This window comes from Microtus oregoni, unplaced genomic scaffold (genome assembly GCF_018167655.1).
Source record: "Microtus oregoni isolate MIOR12 unplaced genomic scaffold, Mior012 000045F_ref0000178, whole genome shotgun sequence".
In the NCBI taxonomy this organism is placed as follows: domain Eukaryota; kingdom Metazoa; phylum Chordata; class Mammalia; order Rodentia; family Cricetidae; genus Microtus; species Microtus oregoni.
The window spans coordinates 15668257-15680300 of NW_024543219.1; the positions used below are offsets into that span (position 1 = coordinate 15668257).

The 12044-nt window shown below is 34.5% G+C and overlaps 1 protein-coding gene across 1 annotated transcript in view; it reads right to left on the bottom strand.

Annotated features, from left to right (window-relative positions):
* Positions 1-12044, bottom strand: part of Exoc5 (exocyst complex component 5) — a 55720-nt gene that overhangs the window by 18904 nt on the left and 24772 nt on the right. Inside the window, exons 5-12 of the mRNA XM_041633971.1 lie at positions 9751-9815; positions 7912-7940; positions 6539-6648; positions 5713-5757; positions 5470-5610; positions 4767-4849; positions 3481-3690; positions 2003-2150 (exon numbers count right to left, since the gene is read on the bottom strand). Coding sequence (XP_041489905.1) covers positions 2003-2150; positions 3481-3690; positions 4767-4849; positions 5470-5610; positions 5713-5757; positions 6539-6648; positions 7912-7940; positions 9751-9815 — 831 coding nt within the window. The remainder of the gene's footprint in view (positions 1-2002; positions 2151-3480; positions 3691-4766; positions 4850-5469; positions 5611-5712; positions 5758-6538; positions 6649-7911; positions 7941-9750; positions 9816-12044) is intronic.

Sequence of the window (12044 nt, forward strand, 5' to 3'; positions counted from 1 at the left end):
AACTACAGGATTTAATGCATGTTCCACAAGAGTGAGTTCATGCCTGGTTCTGTGAAGTGGGTCAAAGAAAGACCCATGGCCTAGAAAACCATGGACCTTAGTGATGAATCTATTGTTTCTGTCTGGCTAACTGGACATACTATCAAACTACTTCCTAAACAGTTACATTTATTTGCACAGGCTAGTGTTGCCTCAGCATGGACACAGAAGTTTCTTTTTGATCTGACAAAAATCTTAACACAAATTAGAGAAAACAATCTGTTCAGCTGATATGGGACAATATGTAGATACGTACAACTGTCTATCTCTAATAGCAGACACAAGTTCACTCAAAATAAATTAAAGCTTTAGTGGAACCCCGCAAATTATGAAACTACAGGAAAACATAGTGGATATAGGAAAATTTCATTTGTACTTTAATAAATAAAGCTTGCCTGAAGATCAGAACACCAAACAGTCACACTAGTCAGTCATACAGGCCAGGCAGTGGAGGCACACACCTCTAATACCAGAAGCCACACTAACAAGCCATAGAGGCCTTTAAACCCAGCACTAGAGACGATTATAAGGCAGGATGAGACAAGGAACTCGCTCTCTTTCAGTCTGAAGATTTCATAGAGGTAAGAGTTCTCTAGTGGTTTGGCTGCTTTGCTTCTCTAATCTTCAGGTTGAACCCCAATATCTGTCTCTGGGTTTTTATTAATTGTGCTAAAAGTGGAAATACTTCAGCACGTTGGAATGGATAAATGCTTCTTGAATGAGACTCCAAAAGCAAAGGAAACAAAAGTGAAAACAAAGTATATTCAAGTTTCCACCCAGCAAAGGAAACAGCCAAGAATGAAAGAAAACTTACAGAACAAAAAGAAAACATTTGCAATTATACAATCTAATAATTGTAAATTCATATGAAGAGCATATAAGGAACTCAACACAATAAAAACATGATCACTATCATTAGTCACCAGAGAAATAGCAAAGAAAATTACAGCAAGTTATCATTTTACTTCAGTTACAAAGGCAAAAAGACAAAAAGGAACACAAGCTGGAGAGGATATGGAAAAAGAGAACCCTTTCTACTGTCGGTGGGAATGTGAACAGCCATTATGAAAAATGTTACAGAGATTCAATTGCATTAGACCCAGTAGTCCCCTCCTGGGTACAGAAACAAAGGAAAGGAAATTTGATTGTTGAAGAGGGATCTGCATTCCAATGTTTTTGAATTGAAATTTATGTCCTGGCAATAATTTTTTGAAGCATTCATGGGCAGCCCGTATATGGCAGTTCTGTTGAACTTGTCCATATAGAGTTTCATGGTCTAAATTGATGAGGATGACTGACCAGGTCTCTTCCTCAATGTTTACTAGAACAATATTTGCAACAGCCAAGAAACATAATCAATTTAACTGTCCACTAAATGACAGATAAAAAAAAACTTGGTATATATACACACAAAGGGATACTTTTCAGCCATCAAAGCCATGAAATCCTGTTGTTTGCACAATGGAGAAGGAACTGGAAGACATTCTGTTAAGTGAGGTAAGCCAAGCATGGAACAACAAATACTGGACAACTTCACCCATAGGCCAAAACTAAAGGGAATTTCACAGACGTTGAGTGGAATATGGTCACTTGCAGCCGAGGAAAGTGTGGAAAGAAGTAGAGAGTGATGAAAAAGGCTGGTCAACATTCTACTGCACCAGCAGGATGACAACAGATTAACAATATACTCTACATTTTTAATGTTAGAATAAATTTTGAATGTTTTTACCACAAAAAATGATGAATATGAGGATATATATGCTCATCCTGATTTGACTATTACTCAATGTACACTTTTATCAAAACTTCATATGGTATCTATATAGTACATGCAATTTGTATAAACTGTGTCAATTAAAAAACTACTTGGTCCTAATCAAGAAGTACATTTTTATCTTTCTATAAATGAGACAAAACTTGAAATATACAACTATAGCTTAAAAAATTAATTTATTATTCTTACCCTATGACATCTCTCAAAGGCTTGTTTGGTTTCTTGTAAAAGATTAACTACCACTTCTTGAGATAGGAAAGTTTCCCCATGCGTATCAATACTTGGCCCCAGTGGTAAGTTGGTACGTTGTCTAATCCTTTCTTTCAAATCTTGAATACTAGTACATCATAAAGACAAACGAAAAGAGAAGTTTACTATATTTAGATTTTAACTGCAAATATGCTCAATCTTAATGCATATTGGCAAAAAGAAAAAAACAAAACCTAAAATAAGTCAATAACCAAGAGATTAACATTTTAATTATAAAAGTTGGTTTTTAATAACTTTCATTAAGACAGTTTAAATCTGAGGTACTGAACATTGGTGTGTATGTTCACAAGTATATCTGGGTGCATGCTCCTGTTTACTCACAAAAAGCCAGATGAGGATGTCAGAAATCCTACCTGAATCATTCTTCACCTTCAAGAAGCTATTCTAAATAACAAATAACTAAAAGTAGTCTTGTATAAAAAGAAAGCTTTAAAATTTTAGTACTTCTTTTAAAAAACAACCATTTAAATATATTGCTCATATCTTCACTATATTAAACTAGACCTCTTAAGTGTAACAGCTTTCCTTAGTGATTAAGGGTCACCTGTTATTATGTACATATCTCTCTCTAGGTTAAATTACTTTTGCTACTAGAACATATAGCTCAGGCTACCGTGAACTCATTTTTTGAAGTCTTATGTTTATTCTTTAGGTTTTTACTTTTTGAAATAAAATGATTTTGATTTAGCATGAAAACAACTCAAGAATATCTTTTTTAAATGTATTAGATTAGATTGTTGGATCTGCTAGATCCCATCTGGGAATGACTGTCATCATCAACTTTACAGCAAATTCTCTTCTCATATGCAAATTCTCAGACTTTACAGTATAAATCTAATAGTTTTATGTACAGATGACCAAAAAATCAGGGCTGCCTAAAATGTAAATAAAGTATTTGCTCTTTCATTCACAGCTTCAATAATGAATGATGTGATGCATAGTTAATAACCCAGAACAATTAACTCTGGAAAGGAACTTAAACTACAGAATTCTTTATATTATTAATATTATCTTTTATTATTTTGATTGAAAAGTGTTTGATTTACTTTTTGTTTTGTTTTGTTTTTTTGTTTTTCGAGACAGGGTTTCTCTGTGTAGCCCTGGCTTTCCTGGAACTAGCTCTTGTAGACCAGGCTGGCCTTGAACTCACAGAGATCCTCCTGCCTTAGCCTCCCTAGTGCTGGGATTAAAGGCAAGCGCTGCCACCACCTGGCTTGATTTACATTTTAAGAATGCTATTTAGACCATTTCAGTGTGTAGGATTTGGTCAACAGTACATACAGTATGAAGAGCTGTACACAGAAAATTTTAATAGCAGCTAATAGTTACTAACTTTACTCAAACTTAATGTTCTTAACAATTTCAATTTTAACTATATTTAATTTTTAGAAACCTACCCTCCTGTGCCAATGGATCTCTTTTGGTGGTTTTTTGAATCATAATAGCGCTGTAGGATCATAGCACTTCTGCTTTTCAAATATCCAATCTCCACTTCAATATAGTTCTCCAAATAGGAAATGAAAATGGATTTGATAAGCTTAGACAAGAAAGTCTGTTTATCAGTACCTAAGTTAAACTCCATCAATTTGCTGGAGAGACTGGTGGTTCTTTTCATGGAAAAAAGAAAGAAAAAGATTAATATATCTTTTAGATACTGTAACAACATTATAGATCCTATGTATCATAATAGAACTTTAATGGTTTATATCAAACGATCATTTCTGAAATATTGGGAGACTACTTAAGATATAGAAAGCAGCTTATAAAGCTATACATGAAACAGAATAGAATATTACAAGTAATAATATAGTTTTGAAAACTGATATAAAATGCTGGAGATGACCTAGGGAAAAAGGCTGTGAAGCAATGACTAGCATAGAAATGGCAAAAACGGAGAGAAGCTAAGGTATGTTCTAAAGCCTTCCACCATAAGTACTCACGTGATTCGAAGAATTTACTGTCTGGTCATCATTTCTGTCTTTGTCCATGTGGACTGACCTCTAAGTTTTTATTTCACACCATTGAAGAGAGTGTTGCTACTCTTATTATGATGAACCTTCTCCCAAAACAAAGGGACTGGGGATGAATGTAACTGTACTAATTCTTTTGTTTGTTTGTTCCTGTTTTTCAAGACTGGGTTTCTCTGTAGCTTTGAAGCCTGTCCTGGGACTAGCTCTTGTAGACCAGGCTGGCCTAGAACTCACAGAGATCTGACTGCCTCTGCCTCCCGAATGCTGGGATTAAAAGTGTGCACCACCACTGCCCGGTAACTGTACTAATTCTTAAAGTAAAACAACAACAAAAATATCACAAAAACTAGCTCATAAATCACAAATAAAATTCTCAAGTCAGTTAAAACAAGGTCTTTTGTTACAACAGTAAGAATTCTGCTCTTGTGTACCTCCTATCTATACAAGCAGGCACTTACTGCAAAAAGGGACAGCGCTATCTGACAAATATCTGAATACTTTCCTATTTTCTATTAAAAGAGAAAGAAAATATAAAATGTATGGCTATTGTTTAATAATTAACAATATACCTCAGCAAGGCATAGTCACGCATGTTGTGATAGTCTAGTATTCACAAGGAAGAGGCAGACAGACCTCAGTAAATTTGAGGTCAGCCTGGTCTACACAGGAAGTTCCAGGCTAGCTAGAGATAGTGAGGCCCTGTCTACACATACCTTGTATACAGATCATAGAGACTTTTGAGATACTGCTCAGCGTCTGATTTCCTACATTCTTCTAGCTGATCTCTCACAAAACTCTAAAAGGGAAAGTAACATTCTTAGGAATGAGGAAATACTAAATTATATAACTTCTCAAGATCATTATGTTAAATAAATAAACCAAACTTACAAATATCACATTCTTTCTTATCTATGAAGCCTAGATTTAAAATGATATGAGAATGCTGTGGGTAAGTCATAAAATTAGAAAGGGGTAAGCCAGTAGGAAGAGAGCTTAAGAGAGGTGAAAACATAGAGGGTAAAAACAGAGGAGCTTCTATGAGGAACAGAGGGACCGCTTGGAGGAGGAGAGCACAGGACAGGGAAGCAGCACAAGAACAAAGGAGAACACATCAAGTTGCTATAATGAAACCCATTTCTTGATAGGCTAACTTAAAAAATGAATTAAAAAAATCTTCCAAAAGCACTGACTTCAATTCACAGCACCCACATCCAATGGCTCACAATCACCTTTAACTCCAGTTCCGGGGGAATCTAATACCTCTGGTTTCTGTGGGTACCTGAACTCATATGCATAAACACACACATTCACACGCATACACATAATTAAAAATAATGAAAATAAATTTTAAAAATCTCGAAAAAAACCCAACACATTGCCTTAAGAACTATTTAATTTATTACTGTTTAAAGTTACCTGTAGTTTGATTTCAAACACATTCTGAATAAGTTTAGCCAGGACTGCTTCTGGATTACTAAAGACATCTCCAACTTGCTTGTTCACTCTCTGACAGAGTATTGCTGCATCTTCAAATATATCATTTCTCAAGTAAGCACCCTAAATGACAGAGGTAATTTACATTGTTAATACATTATTTATAAATAGCTTCAAAATAAAAATTAGTATAAAATAGAATTCAAAAATATACTGTAAAATTACCTCCTGGCACTGCTTTATATAAACATCAATACAATGGGAATAACCCTGTAAAGAGAAACAATGTTATTGTCTGGTTCTAATTATAATATCAGTCTCAGCAGAAGTGTTATATATAATAAAACTACATCTTGTACCCCAGTGAATGATCAGCAGTCATCAAATGTAAAATGAAATAATGGTAGTGAACCATCTAGTAATTTAACATGGGTATCTTGTCCTATCTTCTATAATTAAGCTAATAGAATTTTTCAATGAGGATTTTCTCTCCAGCTCAGACTCCAGGAAGACAGCTCCATAATCCACATGTATGTCTTCAGCACTCAAGATCTTCCAGGTCCCTATTTCTAGTCACAGTGCATCTACTCTTTGGTTCATATCTTCCACTAGATATTGATATTCAGGTTTTTTTTAATTTTTTACTTATTTATAAACATTTTTGATTGAAAATGATATACTTGAAGCACGAAGGCTAATGACATTTTCTTTCACCAACTATTTTTTTTTTTTTTTGGATTTTCAAGACAGGGTTTCTCCGTAGCTTTTGGTTCCTGTCCTGGAACTAGCTCTTGTAGACCAGGCTGGCCTCAAACTCACAGAGATCCGCCTGCCTCTGCCTCTGCCTCCCGAGCACTGGGATTAAAGCCGGGCGCATTGCTTGATAAAGCATTAATATTACCAGAAAATCTTTAAAAAATATTGAGTAATATTTAACAAACATCAAACAAAGTTATTCTGTCATATAGTTACATAATAATTAGGGGAAATCAAGGGATATAAAATCTTCAGGAACTTGGAGACGGATCATGAGTTAAAATCTCAACATTACCTTGAAATGAAGTAAAACTGCGGCTACTTCCCTCATCCTGGAGATTTCTCCTCTTCTTTGGGCATTAGTAAACTCCTGAATCAGCTGGCATTCCAAATCATGGTATTTACCTAAAGCCAGGAAATCATCCAACTGAATCATGACAATCTAGTATACAACTTACATACAGTCATCTAAGTCTAGAAATATTACAAAATTTATAGTGGTTATGGGTCTGTCTTCTTGGGAGAATTACAAAAACATGAGATTATAAACAGTGAATCTAGCTCATACAACATCCTGATGTACAAAAATCTGTATTTCGGGACACAAAAGCTTTACACACTGGTAAAACAGATGAGCTCTTCGAGGTATAACAGCCATTTATAAATATTACTTAAACCAAAAGATGATGAGATATTTACATGAAAGAAAAAAGACAAAGAGAAAAAAAACCCTTTCAGATAACAATTTTGATGGGAAAATACAGAAAAAAAATCCTTAATCTTTACTCTAATGTCAGGGAAAATATAAGGACTACAAAGCCTTTACTAATGCTCAGATACTTCTACAGAGAATAATAGTCAAATATCAAATTTTATCCTAAGATAGTATGTGGCCCTTGATTTAATGCCATATTCTTACCTATTATTTGAACCATGAACTAATTTAAAGTGATCAAAAATATTCCTAGGGAATCCAAATATCTATACATGTCCTTATTGTAAGATAAGAAAAAAACAGGTAGTTGGCTTTCTGAGAAATGGCTTACTTAACAGTGAACACTGGTAAAGTGTACTAAAAACACAGGGTTTTTCTAGAAGCATGGGTTTGGCTTAAAAAATAACCCAAAGACTGACTTAAACCAGGTGTAGTGGTACACACCTTTAATCCCACCAGCATTCAGGAGGCAGAGGCAGATCTCTATGAGTTCAAGGCCAACCTGGTCTATATAGTGAATTCCAGGATAGCCAGGGATATATAATGAAACCCTGTCTCAACAAAACAAAATACCCCCCACTCAAATAAAACTATAACCATATAAGGAACAAAATAGCTAAACAGAAATTGAAATGTTTATGTCTTCCCAATTCAAAAGAAAAATCCTTACATTAAACGAACACAATCTCTAAAAATGTATAGTTAGGCTAAATATAGTAAGTCTAAAGTTACATGTTTCCAATTATTTAAAAATATAGAAAGATACATCAATATGCAAACAAGGTACTAGTAGATAGCCCGGAAATTGGTCATTGTTATTCTGAGGGAAGAGGCCTCAAATTCTAGGATCGGATGGATCAATGGTATCATTCCCACTTTCTCACCTGTTGCTTTTTTTTTTTAATGTGAGTTTTTCTTCTTAAGAATGTGCTAAGTAAATAGATTGCACTTACTTGCAATTTTGGATTTTACTTCTGAAAACCTGAGAAACAGAAAGCCAATGATGAGGTTCATGAGCTGTGACAAATATGACAATAAAAACAATACAAAGGGGGGAGTGCTGCAGTTATTTGTGGCACCTTTTGTATTACCTTCCTAACTGTTCTTAAATAGAAAACTACCATAAAAATAAAACGTCACCATCACTGTAGAAAAGAAAAGAGACAACGCTGTGGAAGAGAATACTGAAAGAAAACAAGCCAGGTGACAATAAATTTGGGTAATTCAAATAAAATTGCTATTCTCATTTAGAAAATTTACATGTAAATAATCAATTCACTTGTTAAAGAAAGAGTTCCACCTGAGGCAATAACAACCCAGCCAATCTCAAAGTCAGGTTACTGTCCTTTCTAGTTCAATGGCCATTGTGAAGAATAATGGCAATGTAAAGTTTTAATTTTTTTTTAATGATCATATAAGATATAGCAAAAACAAATGATAAAAACCTCAAATGAATTATTCTAAAACTAGGAAAATGAAAGGGACCATAAAAGAATTCGGAAATGAGTATAGGAGAATAATCAACTTTTACAAAATAAAAATGATAAAATACACCAAGAACTTTTCAAATATTAATCATCAAGGGAAACTGATTTTGAGAGATCCTATACAAATGGTCATTTGAAGAAAAAAGATGCTAAAAGCAGACAAGGAAGGAAACACATTTAAAGGGCTATATAAAAATCTTATAGCAAAGTCATGGTAGACAACAGAATGGCTATATTGGTCTATGTGAACACACTGGATCTGATTAGGATAAATACTCAACTCCAAGGCTTGGCTTAGAGGCATGTCAAATGTATGAGAGCCTGGGTTCACTCCCCAACATTCTGAACCCTCACCTCTGCCCCCAGCCCCACCCACAAGGAATAGAAGAGATAACTATAGGCACGAATGGTAACAGTCTGGTGCAGAAAAATCAGACTGGAAGGTAGGACACAGAATGAAGCCAGCTAACATCCACCTAATCTTGATTTAGACATTTTATCCATTTAAGTAGTGTTCCAACTCTTGGGTGACTAATAAAACAACTATTACTGTTCATCCTTTATGATGGTACAGAGTTGAGAGTAAAGTAAATATATGGGGAGTGGTTAACAGTATGCTAGGAAAATAATGGTCGAGGCTTTAAGTACAACAAAATAAATATCCACATTCTATCTGTACCTGAAGATCTTCAAGTATCAACCAATGAAAAGCATGCTCTGTATTATACAGAAAGTTGTCACATGAAGGAACTGTTTTTTTTTTTTTTGTTTTTTTTATGACAGAGCAGAAAGAGCATTTCTTTCTCAGTGGACAGGTTATTTTAGGGTAGAATCTAGTTAGTGATGGTCCAGGACCTTACATTACAAAGGTGTTAACTTAAATTCTCTAGGATAGGTTTTATGGGTGGTATAAAATTCCACATAATTATATACAACAATCTGTATACATATTAATTTTCTGAAGAAACTATGTATCTTTCACTGGCTTTTCAAAGGTAACAGACAACCCCCCAAATTTAACCCTGGTCTAGTAATACAAAAAGAGTTAAATAGCCAAGTTAACTTTGGTTCTCAAATTTCCAAATAAGTAAATTCAAAATCGTACTTTGTCAATTTAAAAGATCTCCATTAATTTTGTTTTTCAAAAAAAAAAAACAATGAGTCCCTTCAAGTATATTATTATATTACACAGAATCTTGTACAAATGAGGTGCTCAATAAATTCTTGCTACCTTAATGAGCAAGGAAAATGCAATTTTATTCCATAAGCTATATTGACAAGTAAGCTCTTGGGGTATAAACTTGCCTGTCGAAAGGTAACTCTTGGGCAATCAGATGCAGCTTCTGAATGACGTCTGCTGCTTCCTTTATCTATGAGAAATAAGTAAAAACAATTAAAAGTACTCTTTTAGATTCCAAAAATTAATAGTATAGCTGAAAAGAGCAATGCTGTCTGTCCTATACCCAGCCATAATACCTGCACAAACAATTTTCTTTAAAAGCTTATGGGCAACACGATAACAACTCAAAACCCAACCATGTATATTTCTAGTGCTTAAAATATTGTAATTTTTTTTGATATCACAATTCTTCCCCTCAACAAAACCAGCAATTAAATTTTAATCTCTGAGCAAATTAAAAATCCTTGTTTGTCAAAAGCAAAGTGGAAATTTCTTCTACATTAATGAGGTCAACAGAATAGATAAGGTTTAGAATATACTGCTGCATATATTAAGCTGAATGAATAAAATAACAAAATGTTTATAACTTAACTATATAAACTTATAATGTGTACAAAAAATAAAGATACAGTTTAATGTAGTATCTTGAATGAAATATAGTACAGAAATATGTATATACTGTCAAGTATTCATTTTCAAGTTGAATAAAAAACTTAGGCAAGGTTTCTAAAATTCTTTAATAGAGACATTTATGCTCATCTATGAAACAGTGTAGGAAAGTCATAGAGAGGCCACTTCTTACTTTAAATTCCAATTTAGTACTTTTATTTTGACACAATTTTAATAACTTACTTTGTGATGATTCATACTGTTATACATTAAGAGTCATATAACCATGAAGGAATGACTAAGAACATTAGCATAGATTTTTCTAGGTGCTCCTGTGATCCCTGGCAAAGGATGGTAGCAGGGCTTGTTCTTGTGTACTCATGTGCAGTCAACAGTAGCAGTCCTGCATCAGACTTCGCCCTGTCTGACTCAGCAGGTCACTCATTTTTCAGTCGCCATGTGCTTTCTTCACCCTGATACATGGAAGTGTACCAGTCACTGCAGCTTCCACTAGCGGCCATGCATTCGGTCTTAGGAGCAAAGCCCATCGTTGTTTATTGATCAATAGCCACTTCTGAACACAGCTAACAGCCAGCCAACTCTGGTCCATCAGGACTTTGTTCTTACTCTTTTTAGGAAGCATGGTGTTTGTAAACTTTGCTGTTTGTGGTAGAAGTAACACAGTTTTGTTTCTTAAAAGCTGTTTTTACTGACTCCTCAGGGCTAACTGGTAAGAACTGTTTACAATATCACTTAAAATAAGCATCAATAAATAAAGGTACCAAATAACACCTAATAAATTGTTTGCATTTGAACTGTTTAAAACAGTTTTAAACACTCATCAGGTCTTATACAAAAAAAGCACTAAGCTGCTATTCTAAGAAAACGGTATGGCTCAGTTTGTAGAGCGCTTGCCTAGCATACACAAGCCCTGAGTTCCATCCCCAAGCGTCCTATAAAAACCAGTGTGGTGATATATAACTGTACCCAGGAGACAGATTCTCTCTCTCTCTCTCTCTCTCTCTCTCTCTCACTCACACACACACCACACACACGCTAGAAAGAGAAAGAAGAAAAAGTAATGTTTGGCATTTTATCTAATTCTAATTCCTCCTACAGTCACATCTCCTTAGAGCTCTGTGGATGATTTTTCCTTTTCATTCCATTTGGAAAGTAAATGGCAAATATCTAGAAACTGAGATAGCCAGAGGTTTATTGGATAATTGTCAATCTATTGTCACATATGAATTTTATCTATTATTTATTTAAATCCATGTGTATGACTTTTGCCTGTATGTATGTGTACCACATGTATGCTTGGTACCCACAAAGGTCAGAAGAGTGTATTGGATCCCCTACAACCAGAAAAGGTTGTCAGTCACCCCTGTGGATGCTGGGAACAGAACCTGTGCCTTCTGCAAGAGAAAACAACATGCTCTCAATCACTAAGACAACCCTCAAGTCCCCACACTGGCATTCTTAACATATGGCTGTTATAGGACCAGGTCTTAATTATTACACAGTAACCAAGCGACAAAAACAAAACAAGGCAAGCGGGAAAAGCAGAATAAAGTATACAGAACACAGGAGATAAAAGACAACAGGAATCCAAATGAAAGTGAAGCAAAGGAGAGAAAATAACTTAAATACTGTGAGTCTCCAATCACGATGACGTAGTAACCCAGAAAGATACTAACAATGTAAAGATTCATTTCCTTTCTATTAAAACCTAAAGGGATTAATTAAGAGTCAGACATCAAGAACTATGTGATTAGTTAAGGGTAATTTCAAAATTTTAAAGTTTAAAGAG